Raw genomic sequence first — 18,822 nt, forward strand, 5'->3', positions numbered from 1 at the left:
AGTCCCCAAAGCATTTCAGGTGAAAGGAGGGAAAGAAAACAGCCAGAACTGGGTTTTGTCCTGATTTATTGCAGTTTCATCAGTGACATTCATTCGTCAGATGCAATTTGCTCTTTCCATCAGCACTTGGACAGCGTGGAGCAAACTGCCCCTCAGAGCCCAGCTCAGCCCCGGGGACTGAGCCTGCTGCCCCACAGAGCTGCTCCTCCCCACAGCATTACCTCCCCTCTCAGCCCCACCACCTCCACTGCTTCACATGCTCCTCATCTCCAAACTTAATTCTCCATCCAGAGCTTTGGAATAACTTTTGTTCCTCCGTGGGAGAAATCCTGAAGGGTTACCAGAGGGATCAGACAGTTACAAGGAGCCTGCAGAGACTCAGAGCTGGTTAACTGTTCCTCTCCTGGAAGTGGAATAGAGCGTGCTCATTAGATAAAAATTACTGGCTGAGTAGCTAAAAGGGATTGACAAAGGCCACAAATCCCCTCTCCAAGAAGGATTGGGTGTAGGATTTATTAGTGCATTGAAATGGCATCGCCAGGCACAGGATGGAGGGACAGCACTGCCAGGGCTGTTACTGGGGGTAGAGCTCCACAATCATCGCGTGACCCTGGGAACAGACAGAGACAAAACATCACAGAAACGGCTCATTAACAGAGACAGGACTAATTACTGCTGGCACAGACTCCTAGCAAGAACATGAGCCACAGCAGCTGGACATGAGCCCAGGTGTGCCCAGGTGTGCCAGAGGCCAATGGTCCCTGGGCTGTGCCAGCTCTGGGGTGGCAGCAAGGCCAGGGCAGTGCCTGTCCCTGTGCTGGCACTGCTGGGGCACCTCCAGTGCTGGGGGCAGCTCTGGGCCGCTCCTGACAGGAGAGACCTGGAGGGGCTGGAGCTGGGAAGGGAATGGAGCCCCAGGAGAGGCTGAGGGAGCTGGGAAGGGGCTCAGCCTGGAGAAAAGGAGGCTCAGGGGGGACCTTGTGGCTCTGCACAACTCCCTGACAGGAGGGGACAGCCGGGGGGGGTCGGGCTCTGCTCCCAGGGAACAGGGACAGGACTGAGTGGTGATGGGGACAGCCAGAGGTGCCTGAGGGAGCTCTGAACACGCAGCACCCACAGCTGGGGTCACCAGGCAGGATTGCAGAGTCCCAGCAGGATCAGCCCTGCTGTTCCTGCCCTCTCCCAAGGTTCCTCCCTCTCCCCAGGCTGGGGCACAGCACCATTACCTGCCCTCCTGCAGCACAGGCAGCCACCAGGCCGAACTGGCCTCCCTCCTTCTTCAGCCTGTGGGCAGCAGTGATGACCAGGCGGCAGCCAGTGGCCCCAAAGGGGTGTCCCAGGGACAGGGAGCCCCCCCAGGTGTTGAACTTGTCCAAGGGAGGGGCTCCAACCTGCAGGGACACAGAGGGACACACCCCATGTCACCTGGCTGGAAGGGGTGACACCCAACACTCAGCCTAAAGCAGCTCAGGATGGCACATGCAGGTGGCTGATGAGGGGATAAAACCACCCCAAAGGAGGGTCCTGCTTCACCTGCAGCCCCTCAGGGGAGCCCAGCGCAAGGACTGAGCCCCTCACACTGTCCTCACACCCCCCTCTCCAGGAATTGTGGCTCTGGATCTCCACCTCCTGCTGACAACGGGAACAGCATCCCAAAGAAATCTCATGTCCCAAAGAAACTGCATAAATTGGGATTTGCTAAGCCAAGCTCAAGGAGCATCACTGCCCTTCAGAGGACAGAGCCAGAGCCTGGCTGTGCAGCACCAGCACTGGCAAGAGGGAGCTCAGGAACCCCAAAGTTTCACTGAACTGGAGAGAAAAGTGGGTCCAGAGGATACAAGGAGCTGCTCCCAGGGCTGAAGCCAGGCTGGGAGAGCTGGGGGTGCTCACCTGGAAAAGAAAAGGATTCAGGGAGAGCTCAGAGCCCTCTGCAGGGCCTGAAGGGGCTCCAGGAGAGCTGCAGAGGGGACAAGGGCCTGGAGGGGCAGGACAAGGAAGGAAATTTCCTGAGTGTGCCTTACCTTTGACTTCCTGCCCATGTAGTTCTGTGCAAACCAATCTGAATCCATGGCTTTCAGGTTAGCCAGGATCTGGCCCTGCAAGGGAGGAGAGGGTGACATTGGGACTAACCCGAGGCAGATGGCTACAGGGAGCCATCCCAGCTTCAGAGCACTTACAGCAAAGGCCTCGTGGAACTCAAACACATCGATGTCATTCAGGGTGAGCCCGGCCTTCTCCAGCACTTTGGGTGTGGCATAGGTGGGGCTGAAGGAGGGAAGACACACAGTCTTGCATCTGTGTTCTCTGTGAGCCCCATCCTCCCCTTTCCACAGTCACATCCTTCTCTCTGGGCTCATGGCCCAGCTCTGCCCATCCTTGCCCAAGGGAGGCACAGCCCCCAAAACTATTGCTGAGGTGCCCCAGCAATCTCAGGGTGTTCCTGCCACTGCTGCTCTCCCACCTCCTGAAGGCCTGGAGAGATTCAACATCTCCCGAGGCACTTCCCAAAACCACATCATGGCAGGAGAAGGCTGTTGTGGGAGCAGGGGCTGTGGGGGGATGCTCTCCATCTCCACCTACCCCAGGAGCAGCTGGTCCTTGGGATCCTGGGACACGTACACGAAATCCCTGTGCAGGAAAAGGGCTGTCAGTGCCAGGGAGAGGAGAAGGAAGCAGGAGCAGAGGCCACTGGAGCAGCCCCTCCTACCTTAGGTAGGCCTTTGGTTTGTAGCCCATGGCCAGGGCCTTCTCCTCAGACATGATCAGCATCGCCGACGCTCCGTCGGTCTGGAAAGGCAGGGAGAAACCAGGTGAGGAACCTGCACACAACGACCCCACAGCCCACAGAAAGAGAGGACCTGAACACCAGCAGAGCCTCCAGGACACCCCACAACCATAGGGACCAAAGCACAAGGCTGCTGGATTGAGTGGGTGGAGGGATGGATGGTCACTGGTGATGCCAGCACACACAGTGGCTGAAGCACCTCCTTGTCACGGACATGTTCTATGAAAAATCCTTTCCTTAGGATTTTTTCCTCCTGAGAAGCTGAGAGGCCTCAAGAACAAAATGCAAACAATTCTTATCTGCTGCTGTGGAATGCACCAGGTGGATCTGTGATTGGTCTCATTTGGTGGTTTCTAATTAATGGCCAATCCCAGCCCAGCTGTCCAGACTGTCTCGATCAGACAAACCTTTGTTATTCCTTTCCTTTTCTATTCTTAGCTTAGCCTTTTGATGAAATCCTTTCTTCTATTCTTTCAGTATAGTTTTACATTAATATATATCATAAAATAATAAACCAAGCCTTCTGAACATGGAGTCAAGATTCTCATCTCTTCCCTCATCCATCACTGCCACACCTCCTCACAGCCCACAGGCACAATTCCCCCTGTGTCACCCAGGACAGAGGAGCCTGAGAGCCCTGCCAGGCCTGGGACAAGCTGGTGACCCCAAACCCTCAGCTGTTCTCCCAGTTCCATCCCAAAAATGAGAATAATTCTGGGATGGCACAAGCCCCAGGCTCACCCCACAACAAAAATGTGGGTTATTACTAAACCCACTTATTGTGGGTTTGGCACATCAAATCATGGAATGGTTTGGGTTGGAAGGGACCTTAAATCACATCCAGTTCCACCCCCCTGCCATAGGCAGGGACACCTCCCTTTGCTCCAAGTGCTCAGAGTTTTTACCTTTTATGTATTCTCCATGTATTTGTAGCTTTGCAGACTGTTAAATGCTTTGCTATACCTTCCAGTACTTTTCCAGCAGTGAATAAACTCCTACTGATGCATTCCTAAAATATTGTTTAGTTTTTCCTGTTACTCCTCCAAGAACTTTTTATTTTGCACCATGTAATCACAGACAAGATAAAGGTAAGGTAGGAGATGGGGGGAGAGCTCCCATGGGGCAGAAGCCAGGAGGGAATTACTTAACCAGCTGCTCCTCTAATGGGACAATATTGGCTGGATATTCTAACTGCCCCATCATGTATGAAATGGTACAAATCTAATTCAGGATGTGGATTTTTTGCCACATTCTGTACCTGAAGGCTTTCAAGGAAAGGTTTGTTTTTATTTGTCATGCTAATGTTGTCTGGAAAAGTTTGTGTTCTATTTCCAGGCATCACAAGCCCCAGTGTCCAACCTGGCCTTGGGCAGTGCCAGGGATCCAGGGAGGGCACCCTGTGCCAGGGCCTGCCCACCCTGCCAGGGAACAATTCCTCATTCCCAAGATCCCATCCAGCCCTGCCCTCTGGCACTGGGAGCCATTCTTTGGGTCCTGTCCCTCCAGAGCTGTGGCTGCCCCTGGATCCCTGGCAGTGTCCAAGGTCAGGCTGGACGAGGCTTGGAGCACCCTGGGACAGTGGGAGGTGTCCCTGCCCATGGCAGGGGGTGGCACTGGATGAGATTTAAGGTCCCTTCCAACCCAAACCATTCCATGAATCTGTGAAGTTCAGACTAAACCCACTGACTACAGATGTACAACATGACCAACCCCATCCTGGGACAGAATCCCTACAAGGGCTTTCAAGGACTGACCCTCATGAAGCAGCTACAGAGAAGCAAACAGGTCAAACATCCCAAAACTTCAGGGATTTTGTTATGGATTTGAAAATGAAACAATCCAATACCCAAATCCACCAGATTATAACGGGGTTCCAAGTTACACCTGGAAAAATCTGGAAATTAAAAGGGTCAATCCCAGATGACACCAACTAAGGGAGGCAGAAGGTCAGGTGCACAGTCCTCCCCTTTGGATGACAGTGCTGGGAACAGGAATTACCAGGAAGGAGGAGTTGGCTGCTGTCACTGTTCCATAGGGCTTGACAAAGGCTGGCTTCAGTTTTCCCATCTGCTCCAGGGAGGACGGGCGGATCCCGTTGTCTTTGGTAACTGTGTCTTTGCCTGGGGAAGGGAAAAAAAGTACATTTCAACTACAAAAATCAGCCAGGCACAAGGATTTCAGCATCAGGACTCCAGGGGGGGGAAAAAAATCAGAAAATTGTGGGGTTCAGGACAAGTGTGAGGAGGGAAAAAAGGAAAATGTGCTTGTGGCATCAGGACATTTAACATGGCTAAAAATAGCACTTAAAAACTGAAGCTACCTCACTTTTCCTCAGATGACAGCAAAACAAAGTGCTGCCATCTGTTTACTGGAAGGAAAAATTACCATATGGGAAACCCAGTTAAGAAGAGAATTTAAATTTAGGTTAAAAAGCCTAAATAGAGAGCTGGCCTTAAATCAGTTTACATTTACATGCTGAGTTTGAGGAATAAAGAGCACTGGGAAAACCCAAATATATCCAACTGCTAAATAAGCCTGTTAAGAAAAAGTACCAATTTTATCATAAAGACCACATGGAACCATGGATCTACAAGGAAAATTTCTCCAGGATACCAGTCAGAGTTCCCAAATGAACAGGTATTGCAGCCAAGTGTGTCCCCTGGCTCCTAGGGGGTGATGGGGACACCAGCACAGGTTTAAAGGTTCTCCCCAGATTATTTCACCTCCCAGCAAGGAGTGTGAGGCCTGGTGAACTGGAACCTGCCACATTCCAGCTCTTCCCATCCAGCACCTGAGTTACCAGACTGGAATTTTGTTGGGCTTGTGTTTGTTGTGATATTCTGGGGTATAAAGGTGGTTTCTCTTGCCTGGTGGAAGAGCAGGGAGATTCCATGTCCAACTGTCCTGATTTTCCCTGCTCTGTCACCTCATTAGCACAGATGTTGAGGTTGGCAAGAAAAAATTTAGATATGTAAAGGTAAGACAGAGGGCAGGGTTAGACAGGGATTTTTGAAGGAGTTTTGAATGAGTTAAAGAGGGGATCTCTGAGCTTTTTAGATAATGTGGTTTATTTTTCTAATCTTCTACATAGGCAGGAAGGGTGAGCTCTGCTCACATCTTTACTGCATGGCTCAGAAGGTCACAAGACCTTTTAAGGAGTTATTAACCAATAAAACACTGCCAACAAGGATATTGATGTTTTTGATCCAATCCTTAAATATTTCATCTTATGAACTCATGCTACAGTGGAAGCTTCCTTAGCCAATCATGTTATGGCACACAAACCTACAGTACTGCATTCATCCTTGTTTACCTTTGTAACTACTTGATTTTTTCTATATCTTGAACTCTGAAACTCTAAACTTTCCTTTACTTAGCTTAATGTGTCTCTGCTTTAAACTATAAATCCACATTCTCACTTTTTAAGTTCTGAAGCCTTTTCTAAGGTTTCAGATCAAATCCTGTGTTTAGTTCTAAGCTTGGCTAACAGGCCCAAAGTTCTGAGAATCCCTTGCATTTCAGGTTCCAACAGGGCTAGATGGGATACTGGCGAAGGATACTGGGGAAGGATATTGGGGAAGGATATTGGGGAGGGATATTGGGGAGGGATATTGGGGAGGGATATTGGGGAGGGATATTGGGGAGGGATATTGGGGAGGGATATTGGGGAGGGATATTGGGGAGGGATATTGGGGAGGGATATTGGGGAGGGATCTCTCTCCTGGGAGGGTGGGGAGGGGCTGGGATGGAATTCACAGAGCAGCTGTGGCTGCCCCTGGATCCCTGGGAATATCCAAGGCCAGGCTGGACATTGGGGCTGGGAGCACCCTGGGATAGTGGAAGGTGTCAGGGCTGAGACTGGGTGATGTCCAATGTCCCTTCCCACCCAAACCATTCCACACCTCTGTGTTTCCACCTTCAGCTATCCCCTTTACAAACTCCTCCCCACACCAGCAGTTCTCCAGCAGGGACAAACATCCTGACAAAACCCACCCAGACCCCCAGCACTAGCTGGAGCTGCCCCCAGCAGTGAGGGCTGGCCCTGGCACTGTCACCTGGCACTTTGAAGGACACCACATCCTGCAGCAGCCCCTCGTCCTGGGCTCTCTTGGCCAGCGTGTGGGAGCGCAGCGCGTACTCGTCCTGCTCCAGGCGGGAGACGCCGAAGGCGGCGGCCAGGCGGTCGGCAGAGTGCCCCATGGTCTCGCTGGTGGAGAACTCTGCCACAGCTGGGAGCTGCCACCAGGGAGGGAGAGTCAGCACAGGTGGGGAAAAACCTCCTGGGAGCACACAGAGCTGAGCCCCACGCTCAGAGGGAGGCCCTTCCCTTCGTTAATTCAGAGCGACACAATTAGCACACGGCAATCAGATCACGACAGACTCAGAAATGTGTCAGAGGGACCAGGCCTTTCCAAGATTTTGGAAAAAAAACAAGTTCCAGGCTGCTGCTTACTGCAGGGATTCCAGAACTGTGGTGAGAGCAGCTGCCTGTACATTTAACAGGGTGTCTTAGGTTGGAAATGGGGGTGTGTACTCTATTCCTGTCTGTGGGGCAGTTCTCTTCTGTTCATTGGGCAGTTTTCTTTATCTATTCAACAACCAATCCTCCCTCCAGGAGATCTCTGCTGTTAATGGGCCATTGATTATTAATTATCTTCTGTTCATGGGCCACTGCATGGCTGATAAAATTCCATCATCCCATGGGGAGATGCTCCACCCAGGGGAGGAGCCAAGCATTCCTACCTGGATACAGTCTGAGATTTTGGGATACCACAGCAGCCTCTGCCCCCTGCATTCCCAGAGGAGCAGCTTTCTGCTGCCCTGCATTCCCAAAGGGAGAGCAGGCCCATCTCCAGCAGCCCTGGAGCTCCAGAGGAAAACTCCCCCCTTGTGCAGGATCCCTGCTCCAGCAGAACCACAGCTGGCACTGCAGGAGGGCTGAGCCCCCCTGGGATGGGACTGTGCCACCAACCTGAGCCACCCTGGGATGGGACTGTGCCACCACCCTGAGCCCCTCTGGGATGGGACTGTGCCACCACCCTGAGCCCCCCTGGGATGGGACTGTGCCACCACCCTGAGCCCCCCTGGGATGGGACTGTGCCACCACCCTGAGCCCCTCTGGGATGGGACTGTGCCACCACCCTGAGCCCCCCTGGGATGGGACTGTGCCACCACCCTGACACACAGGGGACTAGCTCCTATTCTGACTCTGTAAGTAGGTTTTTTTTGTTGTTTGTACTGTTACATTTATATTTTTTTAGTTTTCCTAGTAAAGAACTGTTGTTCCTATTCCCATATCTTTGCCTGAGAGCCCCTTAATTACATAATTATAATAATTTAGAGGGAGTGTGTTTGCATTTTCCAATTCAGGGGAGGCTCCTGCCTTCCTTAGTAGACACCTGTCTGTTCAAACCAAGACACTGAGAATCCATGACAAAGGGTGACCAGACCTTTTGGGTTCAGCTCCAACACCACATTCTGGGACCTCAAAATTCCTTTTCAGACACCTCCTCATCCAAAAGCAGAGCTCAGAGGTGATCTTGACTTAGTTTTAGTTCTTCCAGCAGCACTCAGGAAATCTCTGCATGCATTCAGTCTGAGAAATTTTTGTACCTTATGTGGATTTGGGATGTCAGCTCTGCCACACTTAACCTGGGCCTTGCTGCACTCACATTAAAGGAAATGACACGGATGCAGTTTCCATGTGGAGAGCTCAGGGGGGAAGGAGGGAAGTGCTGCCCCTTTCCACCCTCACCACAGTGTAATTCACCCCCCTCTGCCCCCAGGACAGGGCAGTGGCTCACTCTGCTCCTGACATGGCCCTGTGGATGCTCCTCAGGGGAGCTGAACACATCCAGCCCCTGGCAGGATTTGGCCAGGAAGAGAAATCATAAAGCATATTTACTTAAATTAATCAAATTTATATACTGAGGATATTCCTAATACTAAGGTATTTACTGCTATTATCTAGTAAAATTCCTCTGACCCTGGAATTCTTCTGACACTTCAGAATAACCTTTATATTTATGGGAAAAAAACTTCTATTTGTCATCTGCAGCACAGTTTGTCCAGGAGGTTTAGCACTAAGTTGGGTTTACTGAAGATGAACATGTGGGAAGGAAAAGCAGAGGCCCAGATGCTGTGAGATGCATTCACCAGTGTTTTAACCCAAAGCAGAGGACAGAGATTGATCATGATGAACCCCAGGAGCCACCTCACCCATCTTAAATCCTCCCCATCAAGGGCTGTTCACAACCTCTAAACCAATTCACTAAACATCTAAAAGTCTGAAAACCAAAAAATACCTCGGGAGCAAAGTAGTCAGGGCGAATTTTGGAAATGAGGGAGAGCTTCTGGCCCAGGGTCTTGGCTCTGTTCAGGGTCAGCATGGTCTTCCTCATCTTCCTGCTGTGGCGGATGGGGACGTCGGACATGAGCTCCACGCCACCGGCCACCACCACGTCACACTGGCCAGCTGCAATCATCCCCACCCCTGCAGGGACAGAAACACTGCCAGGGCAGGGCCACTCACCCCCTTGATGGAGTTCTGGTTGTGAGAATTTCAGACTTTCTGTGCTGACAGACTCTGACCCCCAGGAGAGCACTGCATCTGACCTGAGGCCGTGGAGAAGCTTCCAGAATGGATTGAGAGCACTGGGATTGTGGGTGTGGAGTTGTGTGTGATGTCACAGGCTGGAAAACTCAAGAGTTTGGGGTTTTAGAATGCAGTCATATATATGGGGCAAGATGGAAGTTTTAGAATGGTGGCAGGTTGTCTTTTACCTTCTCCTTCTTTCTCCTCCATGGGTTTGGGTGGCATTTTGTAATTGGACAGAAAAGTCCACATTGCAGACTTTGACTGATTAGTTATGGGGTTAAAAGTGAAAATAATTTAGGTGTAGTTTCTTAATTGGATAATTTAGCCTTAAAAGACCCTGTACCAAGAGATAGTTGGCCATTTTGTGCCTTGCTCATGAAAGACTGCAGAACTCACTGCTGTGAGACTGTAAGGTAAGAAATAATAAACACCTGAGTCTGAATGTGAGTGCCTTCAATCCTGACCTCAACAGGGAAAAAGGAAGCTGAAAACAGGCACTCTGACAAAGCCCTGGCCACTCCTGTACACCTCCTGCAGCCCCTGGCCATGGCTGGGTTACACATGAGCTGCTGTCACTTGGCTGCCACTTGTCCTTGTCACACAGAGCAGGGAGGGAAGCACAGCCCCAGCAGTTTGAGCTGTGTCTCCATTTTTTAGCCCTGGTTAGGCTAAGCCAAAGATAAAAGGAGCAACTTTCTCACCATGGTCAGTCTTTACCTCCCAAATAAACACAGACACTGGGCAGAGATGCTGCAGGCCTACAGCAGACACTCAGGTCATGCTGTATTTTGTTGGCTAAAAAACTTCCACAGAATCACTGAGGCTGGAAAAGAGCTCCCAGACTATCAAATCCAACCTTTGACTGATCTCCTCCTTGTCAATAGCCCAGAGCACTGAGTGTCATTTCCAGAAATTCCTTGGACGCTTCCAGGGATGGGGACTTGTGGTGGTTGAAAGGAAATGAAGTTTTCTTGTATGGTGGGCATCCCATCAGTGTTTCAGATTTAATGATTGGCACCTGTTTGTCCACTTGCAGATATCCCTCTGAGGAACACAGGGGGTAAGCCTGTTCATCCCAGGGGAACTTCCTCTTTGGAGTGCCCGCCTGGAGTTGGTAGACCCCCCCCTGCCCAGCTCCTTTTGCTGGGCAGGGGGGAAGGGACCATGTGCCAGAGAGAAGGTATGACAGGCCTTGGCCCAATGGTGTAGGAGAAGCAGTTCAAGGGCTTCTTCAGCCTCCTCCATTCTTCCCGCCCCCCACCCTCAGGGAGAGAGATACAGATCCGGTGCCCTGGTGGGTGCCCTTATAATGTGCCGCGCGTGAAGGAAAGGGGGGTGGCCCGCAGGGCATACAGAGCGTGGGAGTTGATTGACGAAGTAACGGCAGAGAGTGAGACCGGACTTTTAATTTTAATAACCCCTTTGAGGAAGATTGGCAAACCTTGCAAAAGCTGAAGTCCTCCTATGATGAGGATTTAGAAGATGTTGAGATTGAAGATGTTGAGGAAATCTATGGTGGGAGGTAGATGAGATGAATGGCTTTGGCTGGACTTTTCTTGTGTAGCCACACAAGCAGAACCCCGGTGGTTTCTGTGCCACACAGAGACTGCGTTCTAGTGAATGCGAGGCTCAGGCCAAAAGGATTGCAGTGGGAGTTGGGAGTAGTGAACATAGACGACAGACGGGTTAGGAGTGTGGTGGTGCCCCCGTCGCGAAGAACGAGAGAGACATCTCTGTTCAAGAGACCCCTCGGCCCCAGGGGTGGAAATTTGGGGGGGACAGGTGTCCCAAAATAGAAGGACTTGCTCCATTTGGAACGTTCAAAGTATCCTTGAAAATGAACCCCCCAGAAGCGCTCTATTCCATGTGCAGTGGTGCGAAGCACTGGACTGGAAGGCGTGTGCGCCAGAAGTGGACTTCTCCTCCTCCTCAAGATAACTGTAATCGTTGTCTGCAAGTGGGCATAAATTGGAAATTGTGGGGGTTTCGGCCCCTTTTGGAATGTTTTCATCTTATGTTTCTTTGTGTTTTGTGTGTCTTCCTTTGTCGTTAGGTTAAATAAATGCTTTTTTTTTTTCCTTTAAAACCTTAAGTTGGAGCCTGCTTGCTCTGTCTCTGATCATAATCTCACCGTTAGGTGCCGCAGTAGTGGTTCTCATGGGGCACTGGTAATTGTGCCAGGCTTAAAACCTGACGGACCCCCATTCCCTGGCAATCTTCCCAGTGCATGACCACCCTTTCCAGGGAAAAATTCCTCCTGATGTCCATCCTGACCCTCCCCTGGTACAGCTTGAGGCTGTTCCCTCTCATCCTGTCCCTATCCCCTGGGAACAGAGCCCAACCCCCTGGCTGTCCCCTCCTCTCAGGGAGTTGTGCAGAGCCACAAGATTCCCCCTGAGCCTCCTTTCCCCCAGGCTAAATCCCATTTTTCCTTCCATCCCAGCATTTCTTCAGTTGGTTTTTTACATTCACCAGCAGTGCCAGTTGAATAAAGGCTGTAAAAGAATTCCCAAGCTCCCTCTCAACCCCACAGTTCTTGCAGCCCACATACCTGTGGTCATGGCCTGGTTTGAGGAAATGCAGGCCATGGTGACGGTGTGGGCTGGAGTTTTGTCAGAGAACCCTGCTCCCAAGGCAGCCTACAACAACAAGAGGAGCTGTTAAACCTACAGCCAGAGCTGTCCCTGCCCAGCACACATTGCCAGGTGGAGATGAAGACAAAGCTGTGGAGTTTTCATCCGGTAATTAAGGCAGCAGCTCTTCCCCTCCCCAGACTCTGGAGCAGGAGCTGAGGCCACACTCAGAACAGTCACAGCTCCTCCACGTTTTTTAATAAAGACACAAACTAATCACACCCCACATTTAAAAAAAACAAAAAACACATCAGAAGAGCCTCCAACTTCTTGACATAACTTTGCTTCACCTTATTGGCAAAGGCAACACGTGAAAAGGGTGATTTAGACCACTCAGCACAAGGCTGAGTGGCTTCACAGAGAGCAGCAAACTGCAGAGCAGTGACTCATCTGAGCAGCCCAGAGACCTTCCCTACTTGGGATGTGGCCAACTAGTTGAAAGTTCAGCAGTTGTTCCCAAGTTAAAATTACCCTGCAGGCCCATCTGACTGGCAGGTGACCAAAGGCAGGCCCTGAGCTCACGAGGCTGAGGCTGCACAGGCAGCCCAGGTTACATCATGGATTTATCCAGGTGCAGAGGGTCCAGGTTAGCAGAAATCAGGCTGCCTGGCACAGGACTCCTGAGGATCAGCTGCTCTGGGGATAATGCAGGAATTGTGTTTTCTGGCTGCTGGAACAAAGGGCAGCAAAACTGCTCCACTTCAAATCATATGCTGCGTCTGAGCTGGCAGCTCAAATAAATAAATAAATACCACAAGAAAGCAAACTCTCACTGCACACTCTGTTCCTCCCAGGATATTGGGGAAGGCAGTGCTCAATCCAACTGGTGTTTAGGAGCTGAGGAATCAGCAATCCTCAACAAAACTTCCCCTTGCAGGGAAGAATCAAGCAGGGGCTTCACAGCATTGAAATATGAAAATCTGATTAAAAATTATGCTAAATGAAACCTGTGGCAGATTTCAACAGGAGGCAGAGAATCACAAAATCATTTTCCTTATAGTCCCAGGAGCTCATTTAACAGACAATACTGCACAACTACTTCATACTTTCAAATCATATATAAACAAACAATAATGATGGGAAATTATTTTTTAGAAAGGATTTGTCATTTTCAGAGCAGTTGCAGAAATCAGACTCCCAGGGGAATGCTGCACAGAACCCACCTCTCTGGCAACATTGCTGGTTTTCACCTCCTGGATAACTGTGCCATAAACAATGTAATCAACAACATCCCTTGGGACACTGGTCCTGGTCAGCAGGCCCCTAAGGACAGGATCAAAACAAAGGGAATTTGCATCACATAAATAAAAACCTCTCCAACATCCTCTTCCTGCCAGCCTGGCTGCATAACAGGGCAACAGCAGAGCCACAGCTTCTGTCCCCCCCTCAGAAAAAATCTCATGTGCATGTGGGTCTGTGGGAAGTGCAGCTGATTATGGGCTGCAAACAACCTTGGTGATAATTTCACTATAAATCATTACAGAACTTCATTAAAGCAATTACTTTATGGCCCTTACACCTCTCCTTCCACAAAACAGCTCACAGAATCATCAAATCCCAGAATGGTTTGGGTGGGAAGGGACCTCAAAGCTCATCCAGTGCCACCCCAGACATGGCAGGGACACTTCCACTGTCCCAGGGTGATCCCAGCCCCATCCATGTGGCCTTGGGCACTGCCAGGGATGGGGCAGCCGTCTCCAGGTTTCTCCAAGCCTTCTCTCTTCTCCAGAGCACTTTGCTCTGCCTCTCAACAAAACAAGCCCACTGCTAATGACCCTCAGAACAGGAGGGTTACAGAATTAGCTCAATATCCTTGTTGTCACTTCATTTCCTCTGTGTTGCCCAGGTTGTTTTTCCCACCAGATGTGAGCACACCTCAACAGCAGCTCTGATGTCTGTGTCTGGAAAGCTACAGCTGGGAATCAAATTCACTAAAATTTGTCACCACCAGCATCTCTTTGCATCAACACCAACTGACTGAAAACCCCAAAAACAACACAAACCCCACTGCTTAAGCCACCCACTACTGTGGAGGAAGGCCAGGAAATATAAAGCAGCTGAGCTGTCCAGAGCCAAGCCCAGAGCCTTGGCTCTGCAACTCTGAAACCTCAGCAGTTTAACAAGGATTCTGATCCTTTCCAGTGCTCCATTTACTTACTGCAGTGCTGCTCTGGCTAAGTCATGGGGCATCAGATCAGCATACCTGGAGGGTGAAGAGCAGAGGAAGAAACTCAGAGGTGTGAGAAATCAGGGCAGAATTCTTCTGTGAGCAGCAAGAACTGGGGATGGACCAGAAATGCTCCACTGAGCTTCTGAGCAAACACTTCAAGGAATCACAGATTACTTTGGGTTGGAAGAGTCACTAAATCTCATTCAGTGCCACCCCTGCCATGGCAGGGACACCTCCCACTGTCCCAGGTGCTCCCAGCCCCAATGTCCAACCTGGCCTTGGGCACTGCCAGGGATCCAGGCTGGGCATCCTGTGCCAGGGCCTGCCCACCCTGCCAGGGAACAATTCCCAATTCCCAAGATCCCATCCAGCCCTGCCCTCTGGCACTGGGAGCCATTCTTTGGGTCCTGTCCCTCTGCAGCTCTTCTGGAGCCCCTTCAGGCCCAGCCAGGGGCTCTGAGCTCTCCCTGGATCCTTCTCCTCTCCAGGTGAGCACCCCCAGCTCTCCCAGCCTGGCTCCAGAGCAAAGGGGCTGCAATCACTGCACTAAACCCACAGAAAAGCAGCAGGGATGGAATAAAGAAATCTCTTCTCCATCCTAACAGTCAGGTGTGGTTCTAGTTCAGCTGTGGATTTGGTGGCACAACAACCCCGGAAGAGCCTACAGCAGATTCTTGGCCCCTGTCCTGCCAGTTTTGTCCAACTTGTTGCTTCATCTGCTATAAATTCTCCAACTGCTTCCTCTAGACATGCTCCATAAATCCTTACTCTTCCCAGGATTCAAACACAGGAACAACCTTCTTCAAACCACATTCCTGCACTAAATAAATTGGAATAACTACAGCAGCCCAACTCAGGGCACCTCCTGAGCTTTTAGACCCCAAGAATAACTACATTAAAAGGAACAAGTGAGATTTTTTCACAGAAAGAGTTGAGTTTTAACCAAGTCAGGGTTTTTTTTTCTGGGTTTCACTGCTCTCTGATACTCACGTGGTGCCAGACTGCAGGAAGGGAATGCGGACACCCTCCACCACCACCACATTCTTCACCCCACTTTTGCCCAAGCTCTTCTTAGTCTTTGTCTGGGCTGTGAAGAGAGAAGTGATGGTGACAACAATATCAGAAATTTTCATAGAGATCCTGCAAAGACTTCTAGAAAACAAAGGAAATTGTCCTTTTCTGGTGAATAAGTGAAAGGCAGGGAAGGTAGGACACCTGAGTTGGAATCTTGGAATGGTCTGGGTAGGAAGGGACTTCAAAGCTCATCCAGTGCCACCCCCTGCCATGGGCAGGGACACCTTCTGCTATCCCAGGTGGCTCCAAGCTCCATCCAACCTGGACTGGAACACTTCCAGAGATGGGGCCTGTGCTTCATCACCCTCACAGCCAAGAATTTCCTCCTAATGGGAAGAAATACTCTCCCCAGTGGGAGACATTCAAGACAAGGGGTATCATGACCCAACACAATTCCACAGGCCAGTGCCAGGACAAAACTCCAGCACTGTCTGGAGATTCCTCCAGGCTCTTCCCAAAGCCCAGGGGATGATGGGGAGCTGCTGTCCAGGCCTGTTCCCAAAATCCCAAAGCCTGAGTCACCTGAGCAACCCTCACAGTGAACCCAGAGCATGGATCACCCCAACCTCTCAGTGTGGACTGTGACTAAAATCTGGGAAGGGCTGCTGGGAGCCAGAACACTCAGAGGATGAGAGGACTCTACTGCAAACACTGGTTTGCCTGAAGTTTTCCTTGCTTGCAGCTTTTCAGGAACACCTGAACCACTCTGCATTCTGCACCATTTCTAAGATTTAAGCTTCCAAAACAGCCCTGTGTAGCACAGACCCACTGAGATTCCGGTGTTTTCGCCTTACCTGAAGATTGGAACTGCGAGGAGCAGCTGAGTGATCGAGTAACTGGAAAATAAGAAAGGGGGGGAAAATGCAAAAAAAGTTAGAAACAGTTCTAATCTCTGCGAGAAGGGTTAAAAAAGCAAATAATGTCACTGTAAGACACCTGACCACCTGTGCTGGGTGATTTACTCCATCCAGAAACCTGACACACTTTCTGTTAACTCTTAACTCAAGATTCCTCCCCATATGATGCAGGAAGGGACAAACAAGGCAAGAATGTGATTTGGATTAAAAAATAAACACTGTCAGCCTTTTAAAGGTGAGAATGGGACAGATTCAGATCCCAGCATCCATTCCAAACCCAGCACTTCAGCCAGAGGTTTATGCCCACCAATGAAAGCCAAAGATACTCACAGGCCCCAGCAGCCCAGGCTGAGGACACGGGGAGGTTCCGCAGGGCAGAGCTCAGCATGAAACTCATTTTGGGATCTAGGGAAAGGCTGGCTCAGTCCAAACTGCTCTGTCCAGAACAATCCCAAGGGAAGAGTCCTGCCTGCCTCACACACAGAGCCAGCAAGGTGAGGGGCACACACTCCAAGGGCAGCAGCAGCAGCACAGGGAATCAGCTCCCACCACGCTCAGAGCCTGGCTTGTGCCTGTGAATAAATACTGCCCAGTGAGCTTCTCAATTCCCTCCCAGGAACTGCTCCTCCACTTCCCACTGGAAAATTGTCCCAGTGCCCAGGCAGCCCTGCTGCCAGCCCCTCCTGACACCAGCAGTGTCCTTGGCACCCTTGTCCCCTGTCAGACCCTGGTGCCAGCCTGTGGAGCTCCTGCTGTGCATCCCCGTGGCAAACAGAGCAAGTTCATATCCTCCACCCTTAAAAACCCCTCTGCAGTTTTCCCAAATCAGGTTTCCCTCCAAACAAACCCTCATCTGCAGGTTTTATTGCCCAGGGATGGCCCTCACACCTCCAGAATTTGTTTGATCCATGCCAAAATTCATCTCTCTCTGTCAGACTTTGGGGGTTCAAATCTTGGCACTTTCTCTCCCAAGCACAAAGTTTTTCCATGGAGGAGCACAGGAACACCCACAGTCCCAACCCCAGCCCTCTGCAGCTCCCCAAAACTCAGCATAAGCTGCCAGTCACCCCCTTTGACACCTCCCAGCTGCAGCTCCACACCTGGAACATGCCCCTTCTCAGCCCCAGGCTCCTCCTGCCAACAGAGATCCCAAAACCAAACCTTCCCAAGGCATCCTGCTCCTCCTCCACCTGTGCCAACTTCCCTCCCCACACCTGATTGAGGCTTTTCCCTAAATTTTCCATGCCCAGCTGACAGAAGTCTCTCCCAGGTGTAACCTCCTCCTCCTTCCCACACTGCACAGCCATCTCCTCCCGGTGCACTCCCGGTTCCTGCCCCCCCAAACCCCTCATTTTCAGTGCTCCCCTGGCACCCCAAGGGCTCAGCCCTGCCTGCACAAATCACCAGGGCAAAGCTCCTTGCAGAGCCAGGATTTGCCTAAATTCCACAGCTGAGCTGGGCTCCGTGACCCTCAGGGACCCTTTCCAACTCAGGATAATCCCCAATTCCATGAACAGCCACTGCTCCCTTCCCATCCCCACACACCCTAACACTTTGACAGCGCAGCTCCGTCACCCTGGGACTCCCAGCGCCCACCCCAAACACACCCGTGCTGCTCTCAGCCATCTCGAAACCCCCCTGGTATACCCAGGACCAACTCCCGACCCCTCCCGTCCGCCCAGAACCACCCCCTCGGGCCCTTCATCCCCCGGGCCTTCCTCAGCTTTTCTCAGCCTCCCTACCCTGTCCTTCCACAACGAACCCCCCGACTCCCCTCACTTCCATCCAGAACGAGCCCCCCGGGTCCCCTCACTGCTCCCTGTCTATCTAGAACAAACCCCCCGACTCTCCTCGCTTCCATCCAGAACAAACCCCCCCGACTCCCGGCACTGCTGCCCCGTCCATCCGGAACGAACCCCCCGACTCCCCTCACTCCTCTCTGTCCATCGGAACTAATTCTCCGACTCCCCTGACTTTTATTCGGAACAAACCCCCTCGACCCCCCGCACTGCTCCCCGTCCATACAGAACGAACCCCCCAACTCCTCTCACTTCCATCTGGAAAGAACCCCCCGACTTCCCTATTCGGAACGAGCCCCCCGACTCCCCAGACCGCTCCCCGACTCCCCTCACTGCTCCCTGTCCATCGGAACGAGACCCCCGACTCCCCTCACGTCTCCCCGTCCATCCGGCACCGCCCCCCGGCCTCCCTTCATCTTTCCCCCGCCCACTCAGGACCGACCCCCGACCCTCTGCTCCAGCCCGGACCGAGCCGCCTACCCGTAACCCCCACCTCTTTCCCCGGGACGGACTCCCGACTCCTCTCACCCTTCCCACACTCCTGTCCACCCAGGACGGAGCCCTTCACCGCCCCGTGCCCTCCTGTCCCTTTCTGTCCCCTCCCGTCCGCTCCCGCCGCTCACCTCCGCCCTCACCCCGCTCTGCCGCCGCCGCGCCGCCACTCACCAAGGGCCCCGCGCCCCCCCCTCACCCTTCGGGCTGCCCGCCACACGCCTGACCCACACCGCTCCCTCCACCGCCGCTCCGCACCCCTACCCCGGCTTCTCCCGCAATCCGCTCCGGCTCGGCGCGGGTTGAAAACACCCGAGACACCGCAGAGAGCGGAGGAGAAGGAGGCAGCGTTGTGTTGGCGGCGGTGAAGCGCGCGGGCAGCGCGGCTGGCGGGCGCGGGCGGGGCGGCGTGGG

General features: G+C 51.9%; 2 protein-coding genes across 5 annotated transcripts in view; both read right to left on the bottom strand.

The window, feature by feature from the left end:
* The window catches only part of RAB10 (RAB10, member RAS oncogene family), a 112,382-nt gene that overhangs the window by 5,842 nt on the left and 87,718 nt on the right, over nucleotides 1-18,822 (bottom strand). The gene's annotated exons all lie outside the window — the stretch shown is intronic.
* On the bottom strand, nucleotides 50-18,814 carry HADHB (hydroxyacyl-CoA dehydrogenase trifunctional multienzyme complex subunit beta). Of its 4 annotated transcripts, none has more exons than XM_050972797.1 (16): nucleotides 18,673-18,814; nucleotides 16,448-16,689; nucleotides 16,055-16,096; nucleotides 15,177-15,273; nucleotides 14,175-14,219; nucleotides 13,180-13,279; nucleotides 11,935-12,022; nucleotides 9,091-9,278; nucleotides 6,841-7,021; nucleotides 4,784-4,905; nucleotides 2,708-2,787; nucleotides 2,581-2,628; nucleotides 2,178-2,265; nucleotides 2,022-2,096; nucleotides 1,227-1,391; nucleotides 50-610 (listed from the first exon to the last, which is right to left on the bottom strand). In XM_050972797.1, exons 2-16 carry the CDS (start codon nucleotides 16,512-16,514, stop codon nucleotides 575-577), a joined length of 1,422 nt encoding a protein of 473 aa, XP_050828754.1. In that variant the 5' UTR covers nucleotides 16,515-16,689; nucleotides 18,673-18,814; the 3' UTR covers nucleotides 50-574. The 4 variants fall into 4 exon arrangements, with proteins under 4 accessions (XP_050828754.1, XP_009098239.2, XP_018780717.2 ...); XM_009099991.4 differs by lacking the exon at nucleotides 18,673-18,814 and adding an exon at nucleotides 18,540-18,639; XM_018925172.3 differs by lacking the exon at nucleotides 18,673-18,814 and adding an exon at nucleotides 18,445-18,556.

This window comes from Serinus canaria, chromosome 3 (genome assembly GCF_022539315.1).
Source record: "Serinus canaria isolate serCan28SL12 chromosome 3, serCan2020, whole genome shotgun sequence".
NCBI classification, from domain to species: Eukaryota; Metazoa; Chordata; class Aves; order Passeriformes; family Fringillidae; genus Serinus; species Serinus canaria.

Bases quoted from the DNA above. Each gene is read 5' to 3' on its own strand.
- HADHB (XM_050972797.1), bottom strand. From the start codon at position 16,514: ATGAGTTTCATGCTGAGCTCTGCCCTGCGGAACCTCCCCGTGTCCTCA. The intron at 2,788-4,783 runs GTAATTCCTGTT...CTGCCTTTCCAG, and splicing joins CAGCCAACTCCTCCTTCCTG to ACCGACGGAGCGTCGGCGAT. The intron at 611-1,226 runs GTAATGGTGCTG...GTCTGTTCCCAG, and splicing joins CCTGTGCTGCAGGAGGGCAG to GGTCACGCGATGATTGTGGA.